General features: G+C 35.3%; 1 protein-coding gene across 3 annotated transcripts in view; it reads right to left on the bottom strand.

The window, feature by feature from the left end:
* FMN2 (formin 2) overlaps positions 1 to 22,110 on the bottom strand; it is a 169,886-nt gene that overhangs the window by 64,775 nt on the left and 83,001 nt on the right. For all 3 annotated transcript variants that reach the window (XM_057363968.1, XM_057363967.1, XM_057363969.1), the window contains one exon: positions 5,000 to 5,061. In XM_057363968.1, coding sequence (XP_057219951.1) covers positions 5,000 to 5,061 — 62 coding nt within the window. The remainder of the gene's footprint in view (positions 1 to 4,999; positions 5,062 to 22,110) is intronic.

Here is a 22,110-nt window from a genome sequence, read left to right as displayed (position 1 = left end):
CCTCTGTTTTAGGTAGCCAAATTTAAGCATCAAGGGATATACAATTAAAGAAGTTTTCTTTCACTTGTCAAATCCATAAGAACTCCCTTGGCAACAGGTGAAATCTATGGATTTTAGACACTGGAAGCATACCAAGAAAGGTAGCATTGTTCCAATTGTCACATCATCAGAGACATGGAGGCCCAGGTGTGGAAATGACATGACTGTGTAGGAAGAGCTATTTTATTCACTCAACTTACACCAAAAAACCCCCAAAACTCAATGTATTCAATTTACACTTGTAAATTATTGAGAATAAAAATCAGCTTTTTGTAAAAGTAAACAAGTTCTCATACTAACAATTTAAATTAAATCCCATTATTTCTCACAAGTCTGTAAAGTATGTTCTCTTCTGTTAAACTGAAGGAAAATCACTTGACTTTTTTTCGTAACAGTTAAAGAGAAGTAAATATTTTAGCAAGAAGCATGAAACAAAATGGTTATTTGCAAATATTTTAAAATAAATAGTGAGAGTACTCTCTTTCCTGGCCTTCTATGCATAGTGAAATATTGGAGTACTTATCACAGCAATCTATTACATACATGCATTCTCAAGCTCTTAATGTTTCTTCTCCAAATCCCATGGGCAAAGGTTAGGCAGACTCCCTATTCCTTATTTAAACCATTATTCTCAGATTGTGTATGGAAAGAAGTAACAACTGTCAAAGATACAAAGGCTAAGCATGATCCACACATGGACAGGCCAGAGCAAAACTCAAGAAATATGGTTTACACTATACACCAAAATCAAGAAGTTGAAATATATGGTCTAAATTCAGACTCAAACCTGAATTTCAAGTCACTCACTCCGGCTCAGGTATCCAGAATTCTGATCTGATGGATACTTTTAACTTACGACAGAAAAGGAATGTTGTATCTTTTGAACAAGTATTATTGAAGAAAATTTCTCAGAATTTTTACCAGCTTTCTTTATGGTTACCGACTATTTCTTCTCTAATTTACAGAGGGATAATTAAAAAAAAAAAAAAAACCTTTTATATGGCTCTCCAGGTTTGTGTCAAGACAGAACACATTCAATAGATATTTCTCACAGAAGTCATTAGTCTGACTGCATTAACACCTCTTTGAATGCCACTCTATTTCTTTCCTTGAATTTTAGCTATATGGAGCTACATAGCATCAAAACCGGAAAAAAATAGCACAGTATACCAGAATTTGGTATTAACTATATATAAAACCAGACAGCATAAATCTGACAGAAACTACTGCAAAAATATTCTGCTTCAGTTTATTTCTTTTCCTATTTTTTTCTACAGTATGAATTTAGCCTGTGTTTGGTCTTACCAAAGATCATAATGGCCCCTTTTCTATCTCACAACATAAATGTTATAAATTTCCTGGTTAGATCTTTTTCCTTGCAACTGAACCTTACCTCTGAGTTTAGATCAGTTGAAGGGTATGTAATTTTATTTTTTTGCAAATTTGACTTTAAAAGTTTATATTATATATTTCAAAAACATCAAGTGACTTGTCTAAGTAATTTTGTCAACAATAGCTGAAACAACAAGGACATACAGAGATATCCTAGTTAATAATAAAAAAATCATATTCTTTTGAAGCTGGATCATCAGAACTCTAGTACAATTTATAATCTTTGCCAAAAAATATTAAGACCTAATTTAAAAAAAAATCCTAAGAAATAATTGAAGAGAAGGATTGAATCTTAGTGGCAGTGAAGAGTCATGCATTTCAGACTTCTGGATGCCTTTCACTCCTTCAAAGCCACTTCCAGGTTTTTGAAAGCATTGACCTAAGTCTCTTAAAGATAAAGGCAGTGTGGACAATTTACTGGGTACCTAATTATGAAAGTATACATGTATCCTTTGTGATGTAAAAAGATTTGAAGAGGCCAAATCCATAGATGAAAGACAATAATTTGACAGTATTTTTAATCTGTTTGTATATTATTATTTTCATGACATAGTGAAGACGCAAGCAGAAGCAGACATACCTCCTTTAAGTGATACTTTAGCTACTACTCCAGTGCTAAGAGGCAATCAGTTTTCCAAGTAAACATTCACTTATTTGCCAATTAGTACATTTCTAATCACAACCAGTATGTCCTAACGCCATACAGAAGCTTGAATTAATATTACCTGCCTTCTCCCTCCCTAATTATAGCTGTTGCCTGGTAGCATTATTAGTTTGTAAAAGCACATTAAAGGAAGTGTTACACATGTAGTTTTATTTGTTAAGGGTCTCTTACTAAAATTGTCTAGATCTTAATACATAACTAATTATCAACAGGCATTTAAACAACTCTTCACAAAGCAAGCTACACAACGAGACGTAAGAGATATATGTATGCACTGTACAATGCTGAAGTAACAGCACTTCTCACTTAATGCAATTCAACTTAATAGTATTTAAATTATTGTGGGCTTGGTCTTAGGTGGGGTGTGGGCTTCTTTGTTCATAAAAAGTCACAAAGATATACACAGTAACTCTGTGGTTTAACAAGAGTTTAATTTCTCAGTAAACAGGAATTGTACCCTCGAGTCTGGGGCTTTTGAAATTAGGGTGTGTTTGGGTTTGGAGACTACCCAAATTTCATTCACATTTAAGAAGGGAAAGCACTATGCCAGACACATGCAATCAGAAAAAATTATTACATTCTGAAGGAAGACTGTAAAAAAAATGCTCCCGTGTGTTTCACACAGATCAAATAGAAAGACTGAGTACTAGAACAGTGGTATTTAAATATCCAGAAAAAAAACCCCTCAATCCAATAAATAAACCCTAAGAACTAAAAATTAAGTTAATGGCTACAAAGTAAACAAATGCTGCAAAGGTATTCCCACTTACAACACAGGATGAGATTGAGAAATAAGGGAGGAGTCAAACATGCCAGGCTCTCTGGTACGACCCATTGCTTACAACTGTCATTGAACAATATTTTTTATAATTAGTGAAGCTAGCAAGGGAAGAAAATGCAAGATCTGTTTTGACAAAAAGCTGAAAGGAAAAAAAAAAGAAAACTAAATAGAAAGCTTCTTTCAAGATGCAGTTCTATCAAACAGAAGTGCTGGATTAAAATTCAGGTCCCCTTATAAAACCGTCTCTAAGTAAACTGAGGGCTTTTCTTTTTCTTTGTTTGGATTTCGTTTGGGTTTTTTGGTTGTGGTTTTGGTTTTTTTCTCTGTCTTTTACCTGAGCAAATATAATAAAGTTGGACTGATCTGTTTTCTATTCAAAGCAAAGAAATATATTAGACATTCGAAAAATTTGAGTTTTTCTTGAAATTAAGGTATGGTATGTTCCTCAATCAGGACTTTTCCTAGACATTTTCTTTAATAAGTGAAAATAATTACAAAATGAATAGAATGACAATTGCTTATTTCAATGAACTGCAAATTTGCAAATAACCCATTAAATTAGGATTCTGAAGTGTATTAGAGATGACATTACGTAAATGTTTGAAAATTATTATAGAGTATCAACATAGGAGGAATATTTTTTAACCAAAATTTGAAAAAAAACCCAACCATATTCACTGTAAAGAGAGGGAGGTATGCAATAATGGTTATGACTGCAGTATCTATTACATACTTCCCACAAGTAGAATCTCTCACATTCACACATATGTAACAAATAAAAAGAATTCATTTTTTGTATGTTAAAATCTGTATGGAATGGCATATAAACATGCTATATAATGGAGCAGATTAAAAATAACGTCCAATAAAATACCATAGGCCAAACCAGAAATGCTGTGGTGCAAAGAAGAAAAGCATCTATAGATTGCTGAACAGGTTTCCCTTTTGACCATTATATCCCTGAGCAGTGTTGAGCAACCTAGTTCTTCAGGGACAAAAATTCCTTTCTAATTCTTCTTCAGATTTTTGGGGTTTTTTTTTCTGTTTTGTTTAGCTTCTCAGTTTTTCTGTAAAGTGGAGTAGAGATTACTCACTATATCTCTTTTTGTCCCCTGGAGTGGATTATTTATGAGGAATTTCATAAATCATCAAATCATTTTAAAGTGGGTGACTAAAAGCTAAAGTCTAAAAACCAAACATCTGAAAGGTATAAAATTAATTAATATTATCAAAACTATGGCATGAGGGAAGTAGAGGATCCATACAATAGCATACATAGGCACTCAATGCCATTCTGTGGCTCACAGCTATGTCTCATATGTTCAGAAGTTTTGGAGAGCAAATAAAAAGTCTCCTCACTCTTTCCAGAGATGTCTAGGCAAACCTTCACATATACAGGCAATGCACTCACAGAAAGAGGCAATGTTCACTGGCCTCAGCAGAAGGCAGAAACACGCTTCCAAGTTGCATGAGTTCGAATTTTTTTATGTGACTGGCTTTGTGAAGTTTTAGAACATGCCTGAGCATATTATGAATCCTTGATTTTACACAGAGAGAGGTCTAATCTCTCTGATTGTTACTACCAGACATTTATTAAGCCCCTGGAAGCTTATACTACTTTTTATTACATTACCTTAGAGAAATTATTTTCCTGTCAAAGGGTTAAAATTCTTTTGGAGGAATCCCGGAATAATAAAATAATGAAATGCTAGTTCCACAAATAGAATGGTTTCTGTTACATATATATTTTTTTTTTCTTAATGGAACAGTATTTTTATATTAATGAAATTACAAAGTTAAATTAAAGATGTGGAGTGTAAGGTCTGATACCTATAGATCAAAGACTGCCCCACCCAAGGAGAAAAAACACGAGCAAAACTAATTTCCATTTAGCCAATTACAAGTTGACCATATTATTTATGTAGAAATGCATGCACTACATAAAACACACAGTGGCAATTAATGCAATTTAAATACTTAGTATTTTCATTGCTTTGGAGAAAATAGTCACTTCAAAAGAGGACTTGGTCTACAAGCCTTCTGAATATTACTGATGCCAAGTGAAAATACCTTCACATGGACACAGTGTTCCTACATTTTATGGTCTTCCTCTGATTACTCACATTCTCATACAGGGCTTGCAGAGTCTCTAGGTCGACCACAGAGTTGTCCAAGTTCACAACAGCTATTAAAAAAAAAAAAAAAAAATTAGTTGTTCAGGATGATAATCCAGCTGTGAAAGAAAGACTGGTCATAATACTCAGCAACAGTTTTTATGACCCACTGGTCATATAGCTTAAGGTTTTTAACTTTATTAATGCCTTGAATAGCGCTGATTCTAAGAGTATGGTTGGAAACCTGGTAGAGCCAGGTGTCAAATGTTAAAGAATTCATCTCCCTTCCCCCAAACATACAAACATGATCCCATGAGTATGGCCATAGTCAGAGATCAGAGATAAGCTTTACATCAGACTTTCATGGTCCAGCTGAAAGCATTATAAAAATTTGTAAATCTGCACCACAGCCACACACACAACACAATAAAGCTCATTTCTGTCACTGGTTGACTTCAGTCTTAAACTCATTAATCCATAAGTCAGCCAGTTAACTTCAAAACACCTGACAAGGGTCAAGTCTTCTATGCACTAAGCCGACACGCTTAGTATGGATACAAAATATGCCTTTCCTGTTCCCAACCAATTCTGGCGCCACACACATGCTGCATTTTTTTCAGCATCAAAAAAAAAAAAAACCTGCAGCGAAACAATGCAAAGAGAATGATTTCTACCTACCTAACCTAGATTAAAAAAAAAAAAAAAATCATTAAGACACCCTGACTCCCCACTTGTTTTAGGAACATTTCACAAGGCACTGGGAAGCACAAGGAAAACATTCTCAGTTAATGCAAAGATTATTTTTCAAATAGTGCTTTTCAGCCTTCCTCTTACATATTTTTGCAATATGCAAATTGCAATTTTGCACTCTGATCATTAATTTAAAAGCAAGAAAAATTCAATTTTTGACATCTAGATTTTAAATCTCGTAATTTAGAATGTTGTATCAGAATATATGAATAAATAATTAATAATTTTTTATTATGTTCTACCTGTCTTTCCTACTTTGCAGTTCATTAATTTGTACCCTTTTTTTGTAATGGGCTTTGTGTGTGTGTGTGTGTGCGCTGTTGCACAATAAGCTAAATAATTCCCCAGGTGAGATTAATCTAGAAACTGCAGCATTGATCAGAGATAGAAACCCTGCACTGCATTACCTTTTTTCCTATAAATCCTTGTCCTTAGCTGTCACAGAGAAATTGTGTATACATCTAAAGACTACAGAATATAATTCAAGCTCGTGTGTTTCTGATTGCTCTAAAGCATCTAGAGATACCACTCTTGAGTCTGGGACTCATCATGTCTCTCCTTTCCAGGCCTGAGACATAGTTTTAGTTGCTGTATAAGAAAATTGTAAACAAAAAAGTGTTGATCTTGATTAAACTAAGCAGGCTATCTCTAAGCAGGCCACAAAGCTAACTTTTAGGACCAAAAAAATAWTTTTTTTTTTCAGAAATAATATATTGTTCTGTTTTTCTCTTATCAGCAAATAATGCAAATGTTACAGTTAACAGTTCAGAAAGCAACATGTTTTTTGGGTTTTTTTGGGGGGGAGGGGGCACATGCAAAAAGCTGCTACTAATTATTTGGGATATTTTTAAACTTTCCACCCCCTTCCAAGTGTAATAATTGTTGCAACAGAGACTTAAAGATGCCCTCTACATAAAGCATTGTATTATACATTGTATTTAATAGTCCTTGCTGCTCAATAAGATTTTCTGTATGCTTAAAAACACACCAAATTTTTCTGGTAGATCTGGACACTAAAATTACCATGCAAATAGAAAGTGGGTCTAGATTGGTTTGAGAGTTCTGCTTTAAGAAAACACTAACATCAAGTCCTATATACAAACATCTTTGTTAAACCCAGAACATATTATGAAACTCAGTTTATATTATCCAACATTTCAGCACTTTCATGCTTAGGCAATTTTTTCATACATGGACACACTCACAACACTTCAACTATTTGTTTTGAGTTGGGGCTGTCTTCTCTCTACTCCACCCCCATCCCCTTCCTTCCAGGGACCGTCTGCTCCTGCACTGAGAAATTTAACACAAGTTCTTGCCCTGCCTTTTGCTCAATGTTAAGATCACTCACGGATCACTCAGGGAGCAATAGAACACTTTTGTTTGAATGCTTGAAGGAGATAAGAGAGCACCTGGCAAACACAATGGTGCCAGGTCTGTGTGCTTTCAACAAAACAGGTATGCAGAAGAGTGTACATACTTCAGGGAGCTGCTTAAAACAAATCAGTCTGAGACAAGGACATGGAGAAGTTAAATCCTAGGATGTATCCTTCAAGTCTCCTCCTTCAACGAGAAATATATTTCTATATGTTTCATGTAAACCTGCATATGTTAATAAATAGCACTCCAGCATCTCACTAGGATTTTTCCATGTTCGCCATGGGTCCGCTACCTGCACTTGAGGAGTCAGGATATGACTTCTATTCTTTGGTAAACCTGCATCATTCTCATACAGAACATGATAGCTGGAAAAATAAATGAGAATTATTGCATATTTAATTCCATTATCTAGACAATTTGAATTGAAAAAAACGATGTTTCTTTATGTAGCCAAGCTGACTAGCTAAACACGCACGCTATAATCAGCGTGACTACGCAAATATCTAACCAAAGGATTCCATATGTGGTGGCAACATAATGATGAAACACAGACAAAGATTAATTTCCTCATATGAATATATTTTTAGCCATGCTGCAATTCCAGTGTACTTTGATGCAAACAACTGGAGAAGGGTTTGTATTAATCTTCCAGTTGCTGGATATTTTCACCCATGTCACTACTTTAGAAAGTGATTTTTTTTTTTGTTTCAAATTTGACATTGACATTTCCTGGCAATGAATATTATGAAAGTGAAGAATTGGCTTTTGCTCTAATAAAAACTTTCTTTTAATTACATCAGATCCAGGCATTTAATTCTTACTGTCAAGATTTCATAGTTTTGTTATTTTCTTGCATTCCTGTTGTCACTGCTGCAAATAAAACCAGCATCAGTTTCAAGCCCTAACACTGTAAAATTATTTGAAGTACATATATATATAATTGTGTCTATATATAAATACATATATACGATTAAACCAAATTTGAACCAAGTATGCCCAGATACACATAGAAAAAAATTAAAGGATTTACAAGCCAACAATTCCTTCTTCTATTTATGCAAGCCATGATCAAAAGGTGATTACAAAAAGATCCACCCAGTAAAATGAGGGGTTGAGGATCAATCACAAATGATTACTTGATACTATAGAGGGCAGAGAAGAAGAAATTTCAAATTAAAGGGTTTGGGAAACTTTTGTTGCTCCTCAGCTTTCCTGMTACTGTCACTGTTTTGGTCAGAATCTAAATGGAAATCTAAACTGGTATCTTTGGAACAGAAATTATATTTTATTATCTGACTACAGAATATGGAAGTTTTAGCAGAATAGAAGAGTTTCCTTTCAATTCTTCATTTCTACAATATGAAGAAAAAATACGTCTACAAACTCACATTAGAAAACCCAATTTAGACACTAGTTTGAAGCCAGAAAGACCAAAAAAGTCCAACAAACCAAAGCATGCAGATATAAAAAGATTAACTATTCTTATATTAATATCAATTAATTTCCAAATGGAGAAGATACTTCCCCTGGAGGGAAGATATGGTGCTGGTAAAAAAGTGAGATTAGTGCACACAATCATGTCCAGAGGCAAATTTGAGCTGAGAACTGGTAGGCCTCCTTCCGTATATATGGAACACAAGTTAGAACAGAGACAAAATTAGAAAAATAACCACAAAAATAACAACATAACTAAACACAAANAAAAAAAAAAAAACCCACAATAAATTATCATCACCCTTAGGTCTTGAGGGGAAGACCGTAACAAGAAGATAAAAATTTCTCTTACATTTCCTCTTCAGAATTACATTCACTGGCAAAAACACCATCAGCAAGAGGCTGCAGAATGCCCAGTGTATTGTCAGGAAGATTATGAAAGGAAATAGCTGTACTTTTTTCTTTGTTAGATCATAACTCCTATTATTCAAATATCCTGTGAACTACCAGCTACAACTAAACCAAAGCTAGTAGGCAACACAGACACAGCTAACCTGGTTATGAATCTAAACCCACCAACAGTACCACTTACATAAACTGTAAGAGAAAAGAAACCTTCTCACAGCTACCCAGTCCTTGGAAACTTTCTTTGTTTCAAAGTCCAAAATTTCAGAATTTCCTTTTAAAATGAAAAGGCCAAAATTCAGTTTCCCACTGAGTAGAATTTCAGAAAGAAGAAGTGCTATAAACCAGATCCTTTGGAACCAGCTTCTGTGTCATAAAAATCTCATTAACACAATCACATATGGATGATTTTCAGAAAATTGGTATTCAGTTGAATTCTTGGTCTTAGCCTTCCCTTTTCTCAGGGCAGCTTTCAAATCACACTCCATTTCTATGGCCTTTCCAAATATTCTTCCTAAGCCTTTCTGTCTCTGGGCTCTATCTAAAATTAAGTGTCTCCTTCCTTTCTCCTGGAAGCACAACTGTCTCCCAAAAAATTGACTAAGCATTTTCCAAACCCTACTTGACTGATAACAGATTACAGTTTAAATCCATATAAAGAAGCAGTAGCTGAAGTAAAACCACCTCTGAACCTGTCCTGCCCTACCCAGATCCATCCTTCAGGGAGACAAGTAAACCACCCATCCACCACCAGTAAACCAAACCACCTATCATCTTCTTGCTGATTTCCACCTCAACTGACATCTCTGTGACTCTGGAAAAACCAAGCAGTATTGCTCCAAGAGGCCACTTTCCTCCTGCACATCTTTGCCTCTTCACTTTCACATCTGCTCTCTTTCTTCAGAAAAGCATCAGGAATTTCTGCAGATTGATTTTTCTTCACCGAGTGAAGGACCTCCCACTTCTGCAGCAACTAACCACAGTGCTCTTAGCACATAGCTCTGTGTGTGGCACAGATCTGGGGTTTTCACAGCTGTCATACCCTTTGTGAGATTCTAACATGAAAGATTACAGGATGCTGAGAGGCTACAACCTCCATGGTACTTTTTCCCAGCTTTCGATCCCAGATATTTCTGCTCCACTTAAATCATTTATACCCCAGGAACATTACCATAAGATGAAGATTGAAAGAAACTGAAAAGGCATCAACTAATCTTACCACAAAATTTGACTCTGTTGTTATTAAGAATATATATCAATGTAAAGAAACTGTAAACTGCGTACAAATAGAGTCTCAAAATTACTACATATTTTTGAACTGTACCATTAAAATTCATTTAACCAAATTTTATTATAGAATTTTAATTACATTAATTAAAAATCATCTAAAAAGGATATCTGGAAGAAAAAAAAAAAGGCACTCCCAGAAAGGCATAAGTAGATGAGCACGTCCAACATGTCTCTTTGAATTATCTTCCTTGAATTATTATTTCTGAGTTAATTAAAAACAACAGCTTCTTCAAGAATAATGTACAGTAAATTGAAAGTGGTCAAAATCCAACATAATTAGAAAATTAGCACACTGGAAAAACCTTAAAAAAATGGAACATTCTGATACGAGAAAAACAAGTCAGCTAATATGGAGCTTGACCAACTTATGCTTTTATCAACAAACAGGGGAAAAGAATAGATAAAGAACGTCTACAGAATTATTCTGTGAATACAGAATGGAAATCTTTTCTGACAGGTATCTTTGGAGGAAAATGCAAGAACACGACACATACAAACACAAGAAAACCAGGAAAAAATTCTCAATGTAGACAATTTCATCAGATTCATTGGAATGACTGACAGCTGGACTTCTCAATTCAGAAGTGGAAGAAAAAACAACTGCATCAATGTTCTCACCAACAAAAGAGCTACAAGAGCCTAAAAAGATGATCAAAATGCAATGGCTTCTTTGCTGCTATAAAGATTATGTTCAGATGTAATATCAAGATACTTGCAAAGTAAACCCGGATTTACAGCCAACTTAGTATTTATACCTAAAAATAAACTAAATGACAAAACTTACATTCTCTGGTTACACAGAAAACCCACAAAATTTCATATCCTTTGGTTCACCCTCCTTTCCATCTTCCCCCCCCCCACCCCATTCCCTTTCTTTTATTTTTCCCTCACGTTACTTTTGGCATCGTTCATCCAACATTCACAAGGTCATGTTTTCATCTGCAATACTTCCAACAAATTGACAACTACTACTATTCTCTCAGGACTCTTTTTTATCTTAAATAACAGAAATGTGGTTCTCCAATGCAAAAAGTTAAATCCCTCTTGCCCTCAGTACTTTGTGATCTATTTTTTGATTAGGAAATAGTAAAGTATTCTCTGGATGATAACTTAAAGTGCACAATGCTCAAGGGAGATTGGAACTTCAACACAAGTACATACAGCATGGATCAGAGGCAAGATACATCACTTAGAATTGCTTGCACACAGTTTTACTGTGGCAGTAATTCACCTTGACCTGAAGCTTGTGTAAGAAACCAGAACAGTAAACGAAATTTCCAAGCAGAAGCCATGGATTAAGCTGAGCTGTTGCTTCAGATTGTTGTTAAAGGACTTAGGAATTTTAAATACCTCGAAAAACATGCACTTGCATTTCTAGGAAGCAATAAAATAAGAATCAATTGAGCAAGAATATGTTTTGCAAAATGTGAAGTAACAAAAGTAGGAGACTCCATCGAAAGGAGTGAATCTTTGGAATGATTCTTCTCTTATAAACACATTTCAACTTTTAGACAGTTGTCCTTAGCATTCCTGCTCCCTAACTTGTATCCCTAATATAAAAAATGTACCAATAGTGCTTTTTTTTTACATGCATGTAAATATACATTCACACATACAACAAAATATATCACCAGATTTTAAATAGCTGTACATAGTTAATATAAACCGTTACATTACATACATTTCAAACAAGTGCCTACTATGTTAAGGACAGCAGTTACTGATTATGTGAAGTCAAACTTCATACACCTATACAGTTTGTTTACAAAACTGTGCAAGTTCAGCTCATAGAGAACAAATATATTTTGTTTGACTCAGTATGTCGCCTTCTTGTCTAGGCACAGAAAAAAAAAGTGGAGAGCAATGCTGTAATCCTTTCAGAATAAAATGTTTAAATACAAACATGATTGCCATTGTAGAGTGTTTAATTTAGGGAGATTGTATTTCAGTTCTGGCTTTGAGAGGTTTGCTGATTTGACTATAGAGAGTACTTCAATGCTTATCTTAATTGTTTAGATAAGATTTGTTTGAATTTGGCAGGTGAAAAAAACATGGGTGTGGAATATAGGAAGGTTGAGAAAAGACTGGCATTTTACCAGACTATACTTAGTTTAAACTACAATGCATAGAGGAGCAAACAATCTCAATGAACCTGCCGGAGGCTGGTCATTGGAAAGTGAATTTGAAGTGCGAGACTGACTGGCAGGATTCAATATTTTAAACAAACTGAAAAGGATTACTATGTTAACTCCCATAACACTAGTTAAGGCCTAACATAGTACACAAATTTAAATTATATAAGACACATTCAAATAAGCTTAAAACCATATAATTGTGCTTTATAGCTATACGAGGATCTTGTTCTCTAGGCAACTTTCTGACCCTTAAATGCATTTTTTAGTGTCTCAAGAATAAAATTTTAATATAAAATTAATACTAACATATGGGTATATTTCATATAATAGAATTTCTGTAACAGAAAATAAAATTACTGTTATAAAACCCCACATTTTTATTGGTTTTTATTTCAGTATCCTTTGTACCAAGCTTTTTCACATTCTGGTTAAGGTAGTACAGCATGTCACAAGCATTTCATTTAGACGTTATCAAAAGAAAGCTTTTCATACCTGTCAAGTGTATTTTTTTTTTTGTGGGGAGACTACTAGAACATGAAATCTGAGGAATATAGATTGGAGATGTTTACATGACAGTATGTATTTACAGTGCACATTATAAAAATAAACTGTACAAACACATCAGCTGCAAAGGCACATATGCAGCATTGTGCCTGGCATTGTGTATCAATCTGTCTGAAGACAGATATGATTCATAGCTTTGAATTCATGAGTCAGGTGACATAAAATTTGGGTTTACTGTGTTTTATTGTTTAACTTTTCTTTTAGATCCACATAGGCTCTAGTGCTTTTCAATCTCTGTTTCAATGACATTAAGACCAGGAGTTCCACAGGCTAATTGTGGTCCCAGTAATGGTGTAACTGGAAGATATTAGCAAGACTTGTTTGGAACGAAAACAACAGTATGAGCCTTCAGGCTTCAAACTAATTGAGACTTTAACTTATGTGTGGATTTTTTTCAAAATTCAAATTCGCTGGCTTTTGATTTAATTCCTCCTAATCTATTTTTATTAGAAAAGCTCACAGTAAACAAAGCCAAGTCTAACTCTGAGAAGTGCAGTCCATAAGCAAGGAGACAAGCTTTTTCTTTCTTGCTTTAGGTAACTCATCCTAAATTATAAATTTAAACAAAATGGAGGAGGAGGAGGAAGAAGAGATTTATATGGAATCAGCTAGTTGTGCACTGCTGTATTTGATAAAGTTACCAGGACAGATACCTAACACATATTTTTTTTCCAAAATATAGATTCTCTGGAGTAAGCAGCTAATTTGGGATCTTAGCTTTTTTCCTCTCAGTTTACCCACAGTTAGTGCATAGGTAATGGAGTTCCCAGTGTGCCTGGTTGGCAATTTAGAACACTTACATTAAATTATTTGTCAACAATAAATGAACTAATAGCTGCCTAACTCATACACCAGAAAATGCATTTGCTCTTGAAACATTACCAGAAAGGAGAGAGTATCTTGGGCTTTCATAGGACTCTGCTCTCAGCTTACTGCAAATAAATATATATTTACCAAAATTGAAAACAACATTATTAAAAACAGTGATTAATCCTCAATGAAATATGTTGTAGTGGATGAGGTGGCAATGCTAATGGGAGTCCTGCTCTTTCTAGAGCAGACTCAAGCTCCCCCCTAGAATTCCTTTGATTGCACTCTTTGTAATAATGATCCATGACTGACCTAATATGCTCAAGGAGTGACTAGAACTAATTTTTGGACTAGAGCTAGAACCAGTGTACTATCAAAAAGACCAACAAAGGAGACAGCAGAAAAACCTCTGGTTTGTCTGAACAAACTGGAAGAACTAAGAACTGGTTTGTCTGCTGAATTTCTTGATTTGTCTAACTTGCGCAAATAAAGTGAAATAGCAACCTGATTACATACCTGCATGAGAAGATACCTGAAAGTAGATGGCTCTGTGATTTCACAGACCAAAAGCAGGAAATAATGAAGGGTATCTGTAAATTAATTTGGCAAATTTACTATGGAAAAATATTTAAAATGTTAAAAGTGAGGAAAATGATCCTTTTGAACAATGTTTCAAGGGATACACTGGCTTCTCCATCACTTAAAGTATTTACATGAAATCCTAGACTCACCAAAGTCAACTGCTAAACTTTCAGCAACTTCAAAGAAAGCAAAAGGTTGAAGGCTCAGAATTTCAGCTGGAACTCAAGATCACTTACACTGCTAAAATGTTCATACTTATACAGATGAATAGTTTGAGAAAGAAATTACCAGGCAATATTACATAGCTTGCCTTATCTAGCAGCCAGACAAAATGCCTAGAATGCTTTTTCTAAAAACCTAGATGGAGCTGCATGGTTGACTTTTGAAAGGTCTCTCTGAAATTCTCTACTTGTGTTCTGTAACAACATCAAACCTAAATCATTTTACACAGATTACACAGAACATTGTTATCCTTCGATGATTTACAACAGAAAGTGCTGCTAGTTCTCTTAGACATGAAGACACATATCATTCAGAAACAAGCTTTCCCTGATCATGGCTCAAGCTAGCTAGTTTTGTGAGGTATCAGTATCTGTACTAGCAGAATTAGTTAGAAAGCACTTCATGGAAACTTCCAGGATTTCAAATATCAGGCAAAGCAGATCCCCATTTGTACAAGCAACTGTCTTAGTCACAACTCAAAATACAAATTTTCTTAGTCAAGAATTACAAAACAAAACATTCAAGAGGTTTCCTTTCAAATCCAAATTTCTCTTTCCTTCTGTCAAATGGTAGTAGTATCTCACTGAAATAAAATTACATACCCTCAATTTATTCTCCAAATCAAATTAAAATTTTATTTTTGGCACAGCTGAGAGCATATTAGATGTTGCCTAGTATTCAACATGTCTGCCCTGTCTGATGTCTGGATAAACACACCAAGGATTTCATCAACGTATTAAGGCATGTTAAGCCTTTCACTAAATATTCTGGAGTTATAGTTCTAAGGAGCTACAGATGCTAAGAAAGTGATGTAATGATCTTGTGATCTTGTGACACCATGTTGTAAGTGTGGTGGGATTATGAAAATAATGCAAAAAGATTTTTGGCTAGGTGCATGACAGATGACACAGCTTTACTAATTCAAATCACAATACTGTGATAGCTGAGTGCAGCAGGATGCCTGTTTATGGTTTAAGTTCCATCTTTTTTCACACTCCAAAACATTTCTCAAAAGATGGTATTAATAATTCAAGGAAATAAGGGCTGGGATAGCAACAAAACCAAATGCCCATGCATGCAGAAAACGAAAATACATACATTAGAAGAAAAAAAAAAAAAAAAAAAAAAAAAAAAAANAAAACCAAATGCCCATGCATGCAGAAAACGAAAAAAAAAAAAATAAAAGAAATAGAAAAAAAAAAAAAAAAAAACAAAAAAAAAGTTATTTGGACTGCATATGTATATTTATTTCAGTATCATGACTAGCTTTGGCCTACTGAAGACTTTAATATTACGAGAGGCGGTCGATACTGCTTCAGTTCAATGACACTAAGCTAGCTATATTTTGTGTCCTGGTAGCAAAAGAAATTGCAACTTCCCTAAAAAACCAGAAAACACATTTCTCTGAAACAGAACCTAACACCCATTGCTTGGGGAGGTTTCATGTGAAACAGCAGAAATAACTGATCTTTCATTGCCTGTGGATGACAACAGAACAAGAAAAAGAAAGGAGAAATCCAGTACCTCAAAAAGTGACAGGTACAGGAACACCAACATACTGACTGCAGTGTGGGAAGCAGCGGGATCTCAGACTAAGCCACAACTTCCCGGCACTCTTCATTACCCTCCCCTACCACAGATTATGAATAGATACATCAAACAAGTCACTCTACCATCTTCGCATCATGCTTTCTCTTCCTTACACTCGGAGCTACCGTTTAAAGGAGCTATTTCCTGCGTGAGGACTGTACCGAGAGGCAGCGCCTGGCGCAGCCGCACGGTCGAGCGCCCTGTCCGGAGCAGCCCGGGCAGCGGCCCCGCTCTGCCGACCCTGGGCCGGCGCGTCCCGGGAAGGCGGCGGAGCTCCCGCCGGCGCTGGGCGGGCTGCAGCGCGGGTCGCTGTTGCCACCTGGTGCCGGGAGCGGGGATCCGGGGCCCGAGCGGGGCCGGCAGCGGCCCCGGCGCTCGGCGGGAGCAGGGATGTGCGGGGATGTGCGGGTCGCCGGGCCGGCCCAGGGAGGAGCGCGGTGCGGGCGTGGGCGAGGGAGACCAGGCGGCACAGCGGCTCAGGTAAGCGGAGCTCAGCGGGTAAAGGCCAGACTGTGCCAATGCTCAGTGTCCGGAGAGTTTCCAGGCATCTAACATCTGCAAAGGGAAGATCTGTGTTTACTGGCGGATTTAATGGCTGCCCCGGCTGAACAGAACGATAATCAGCGTAACGCTGACAGTGTATGGTTGTACACGGTGCCATAAGCAGAAGAAGGCAGCGAATACAGAAGAGAGCATTAGCCGGGTAAGACACAGCAATTGATTGTAAAAGATCTACCGCGTTCCCTGTGGAGGAAGCCCACGCCTAAATAGGAAAAATGTCAGTGCACTGTTACAGATCACTCAACAAGCATCTTAATAATGACTTCTAAATGGTATTTTACCATTTACGTGTAAGAAAATATGCCACGTAGAAAACATAATAGCAGAAAGTTTAATCTGTTAAAGAATATTGTTTGAGCCATTGTTCGGAGTCTAAATTTTAGGGCATTATTACTCAAAGCAACTAGGCAGATTTACCAGAAGAGGTAAAGTAACACTTGATCTACTTCTGAATCAAGTACAAAACAGCTGGAGACACCAAACCAGCCTTTAAGGAAATTTCTCTATAGGATTACAGAGTAAGATTTTTAGAAATAACACCATAAATTTAATATTTACAACCAGAAATTACCTTCAAAKGAGAGTATAGTTAAAAGTCTAAAAAAGGTTTGTAGGTCAGAAAAAAGCTTAAAGGCATTTCATCAGAGGCACAGAGGAAAAAATAAGTTAACTGATAAATTTAAAAGAACCCTATTCCCACCCTCATCTTTTCACATTCCCAGTGTTCCTACTCCTCAAAATCAGAAATATGATTAAGTAAAAGAGCCTGGGGGACACCTGTAAATAAAATATACCCTTCAAAAGTGGAAATCAGCCAAAGAAAACAAAAAAAAGCAAAGCCTTGTAAGTTCAATGTAAATTGGACAAGAACAAAAAGATCTACATCCAACTTGCCAAACACATAAAGCTAGTAATAAAACTGCTTTCAAACACATCACATGTATGAAGCCTGACAGGAAACAGCTGGGTATGCAGATAATCTGGCTGTAAAAAAGAGCACAAAAGAAAGAGAATCAGAAAAAGTTAAACTAAGTATTTTTGTTAGGATTCACAAACACAGAAAAGGTCAAAGAAGCTTTTAGACAAGTTCTGTCCTTCTCAAGTGATACGTTTTGGGCAGTGTCTCAAATTGAACAAGCTTCAACATACAAATGAAAATTTTAAGATTCTTCAGATGTTCTACAAACCAGTCAGTCCGCTTTCTACGCCTGGAAAATGCCTATGTATGGTACAGAAAAACAGCTTTTTTAAAGAACATACAGATAAACCAGTGTAATGAGAAAGCAAGGTAACAATTTTGTAGTAGGCTCACGAACAAAACATTAAAAAGTAATGCTTTAATGGAGTGTCCACAAAGTCCCAGGGAAGAATGTTAATACTGAATTTACAAAAGACTCCTCACAATCGCAGCCTAAGACTTCAGAAAAATTGTGCTGTTGTGATATAAGAGGAAAGATTTTCTTTGATAAAAAAAAAAAGAAAACCAACAAAAAACCCCCAAAAACACAAAAAAAAACCCAAAGAAAAACAAAACCCTAAAATCTGCTAAAAAATATCAATAATTGAAATGAATTATTTGTTTTCAAAGTAGAAATTTGTAGCAAAGAAGCCTTACTAGGACCTCTGCAGGTTACTGTGCCATTTAATGAACACGAGGTGTCAATGTTCTCAGACAGTAACACTACTTTAAAGCTGACCACAAACACATAAAAAAAGAATCTCTCAAATATTCTGTGTCAATACATGCAAAATAGATGGGAAAAGAAGAACACAGTCTGCAAAAGTCCTATGAGGCATACAAAATTAGCAACTGCTACCCCAAAAAGACATTCAGATTTTTTTCTTAGTTCTCTGAAAACATGAGCTCAAAAATTAGCAGCAGTGAAGGGGAAACAAAATGTCAGCAACAATACAGAAAAAAACAGAGCCTGAAGGAAGATAATGTGACATCTTGGCGTTGGCATATGGTGCACACAAATCTTAAAAGCATCAGGCAGATCTAGTCAGTCACCTCACTGGCAGAGAGAAGAAATAATTATGGATTGTAGAGTGATGACAAGGAAAAATCAAAAGAACAGAAAACATGTATGAAAGCTGTTCAGTTTGAAGAGAACTACTGCAATAAGATAAGAGATCTACAAAAATTACATAATGAGTGGTCAGTGCCACTCAGCTTTGTATTTTTGTTTTCTGATTATCTACAAAGAGATCAGGTACAAAGCTAGATAGATCTCCACTTGATCAAATATAGTTTTAATTGATTTTAAAAAAAAGACTGGTAAGAATACAGTTATAGGTACCTTGACCCTGAATGTAAAAAAAAAAAAAAAAGATTTACCAAATTATCTTACAAGTTTTAAAAAATCCCCATTTTAACTACCTTGTATTTAAACTGTGAGCAGATATATACATGTAAGTGGCATTAATTTCTGAATATAAATTCTTTGTGTGTATAAACATGTTCAAATCTGACAAACACATGACAAATCACAAAGAGATTGTTGTGGCAAATATCCTTTTCTTCTAAACATTTTCATTAAATGAAAAAATATGTAATTGTATCATTGGAAGTTCTTAATTAATAATAATTTCTTAATTTTGATAATGTGAAAACTTCTATGTAGTTCAGCAATGTATAATAATATGACCAGTGGAAAATAYTTCTGCTATGAAAGAGAGACAAGGTACTCTTTTTCTCCCTTCCCCCACCCAATTTTTTACATTATATTAATGCCAACATCACACATTTTCTTGCTTTTATGCTAAGAATTTTGTAATCATCCCTCTTCTGAGTGAGTACACAGTCCACAAAAGGGAAACAACAGTACTACCTTTTTTTTTTTTCTTTTGGGAGAACTTTCCTGAAACTTTTCTCTCAAATTTTCAAAGTTAGATCAGACTTACACGAAGAAAACCCTCACTGTTTCAACTGAAACAACAGACAGACAATGCAGTTACATTTTCTTACAAAACTTCTCTATTAAATTACATTCATATGTTCTTAACAACAACAAAAAACTTTAATCATCCAAACTATCCAATTGTGGCAGTCTCTTCTGATTCAAATATTGTGAAGAAAACTGAATATTATTTTCTTCATTTAAAACCCCAAATGTACCTTCTTAAAAATGCATTTTGCATTAGARAAAAAAAGGTATAATTATGTACATTTGTTTTTAAGTGTAAATTACAATTAGATATATGACACAAAGCATTCAGTTCCTTTCTTGATTATATTAATATTTCTATCCTTCATTATCTCTATTGTTATTACTTTATTAACCTCTGGTCACTGTAAACTATGTTTCAAAAAATTTTAGAAGGTAAAAGGGGGAACTGAGACACACTTTAAATACTTGGGACTGGCTTTCAGGACCTTCACCCACAGCTCAGAATTTTATGCCACATCCACTAAAAACACCACCTGTCTCCAAGGACATTTGTTATCCTTCCTTCCTGTGTCTGGCAGTAGTGGCCAGGCAAGGGCTTCTAAATCCTTGCTCCATAAAGAACACTGTGGGTAGGATAACAGCATCAAAGCAATACAAACATCTTCATCAATACATGTGTGACACTCTAAGTTAACTCTAGTCTGTATTTTATAAAAGTCATTTTGTGTATTCCATTGTTTTCCTTACCAATAATTTCCCAATGGGGGCTTGTAAAGTAATTATAAGCAAATAAAGCATGCAAGCATACAATCTAACAGCAGGCATAATATAATGAATATGGCAGCATAAAGTCAAGAAGAAAGAGAGGAATAAGACTCAGAATTATGGTGTGAAGTTTTGAGGAAGCACTGTCACACAATACAGAAACACGCTGAATCAAACCAATCTTTACCTTGGGTGTGTCTCTGAAGAATCTAAATAGGTGTTGGAAAGGCTATCAGGGGGGAAGTTTAAAACATCATCTTTTAAGATTTTGGGTGTTTGCATGCACAATATTTGATTAAGAAATTTAAATTTAAAGGATTTCAATTTTCTACTAATAAACCAAAAGCAACAAGTAAAATTTCAAATTTTGTAATTAACTTGCACTGATAGCAATCATTTATTTAATAAAGAAATACAGACCTACCACATAACAGGAAAAAAGGTCTGCATATCTTCCTGCGGCCAACATTTTTTCCCATAACTTAAATGGACAGAAATAACAATTTTGGGCAGCAGGTTTACTTATACTTGCTAGTATAACAGTGGCCAAATAACTTGATCCAATCATGTATTTTTTTGTCCTCATAACTTGTTTAATCAGTAAGACGTCTTTTCAGAAGTTTCTGAAATATTTGTGAAGAGTGAGTATTATGAGTTTCAAATGATTATGCTTGTACACACTCATCGTTGTTAGGATAAATAATGCTCAGGTCACCTCGGACTTTCTATTAAATAAACTAATCTTGAGTCTTATTTTCCAGATGTCCAGCCATTCTTTCCTGATTGCTTTCCATTTAGAGCATCTCTTGGACCCAGACTACGTGATAGTACAACACATTAATAAATCCTACACAGAACATTGAAATAATGCAGTGTGTGAGACACTTTGTCATCCTTCTCGAGCAAAATCATTTAGTTAAACCTTTGACAAAGTCTCCTTGCTCATCATTTCTATATATCAACATGAGTGGTCAAGTAAGAAAACAAACCCAATATTTTCTCATATTCTTTTGTCACTAATAGTCAAATACTAAAGAACAAACATTTGTTTTCCTTGCTAACATTTAAAGTATGTTCACTTCCTGCACATCTGTCTTGAATTCAAGGCAGAAGATATGTTTGTTGTTCAAAGTTGTACTGCTGTTAGCAGAACAAACTCTGCTGCAGATATAACTTCCAGTAAAATAAGCTCAAATCCAGATTACAAGGCTGGTTTTTACCAGCTGTTAGGTGAATGTACCGGCTCTTTCTGTAACTGTTTTCCATATTTTGTTCTTTGTTGAGCACTATTATCTTGGGCTTTTTTTTTTTTTTTTTAAATCTCCTCCCTGCAGGTATCAGAGTGGGACAGATAGCTCCATCAAATTGTGCAGATTACCAGTAACTCAAAGAGGGGGAAAGGTGATTTATCAAACGAGGATAATGAGAAAAGTCATCCAAAATTCAGACCAGAACTCTCCAAACTACTTCCAACAGAGCCAGGGCAACCACAAAGTGCTATGCAAAACCTTACAGAAAAATAGTTAAGAGTGTTGTAGCAACACAGTGCCTGGAGTGAAAAATACTGTTAAAAGAAATTTACTGGATTGGAAAAGATTACCGACAAATTCAAAAGACAAAGAATTGCATATACCATTTTTGATAGGCTTTTACTGTCAACATTTATCAGGCATGCTCAGGTCTAACACAATTTTGGTAAACGAAAGAAAAATTTTTATATATTAAATAAATAGTAGATAAA

The sequence above is a fragment of the Malurus melanocephalus genome, unplaced genomic scaffold (genome assembly GCF_030028575.1).
Source record: "Malurus melanocephalus ecotype Western Australia unplaced genomic scaffold, MMel_1.1 scaffold_33, whole genome shotgun sequence".
In the NCBI taxonomy this organism is placed as follows: domain Eukaryota; kingdom Metazoa; phylum Chordata; class Aves; order Passeriformes; family Maluridae; genus Malurus; species Malurus melanocephalus.
The sequence above is the reverse complement of the archived record's forward strand: the minus strand, read 5'-3'. Positions and strand labels throughout refer to the sequence as shown.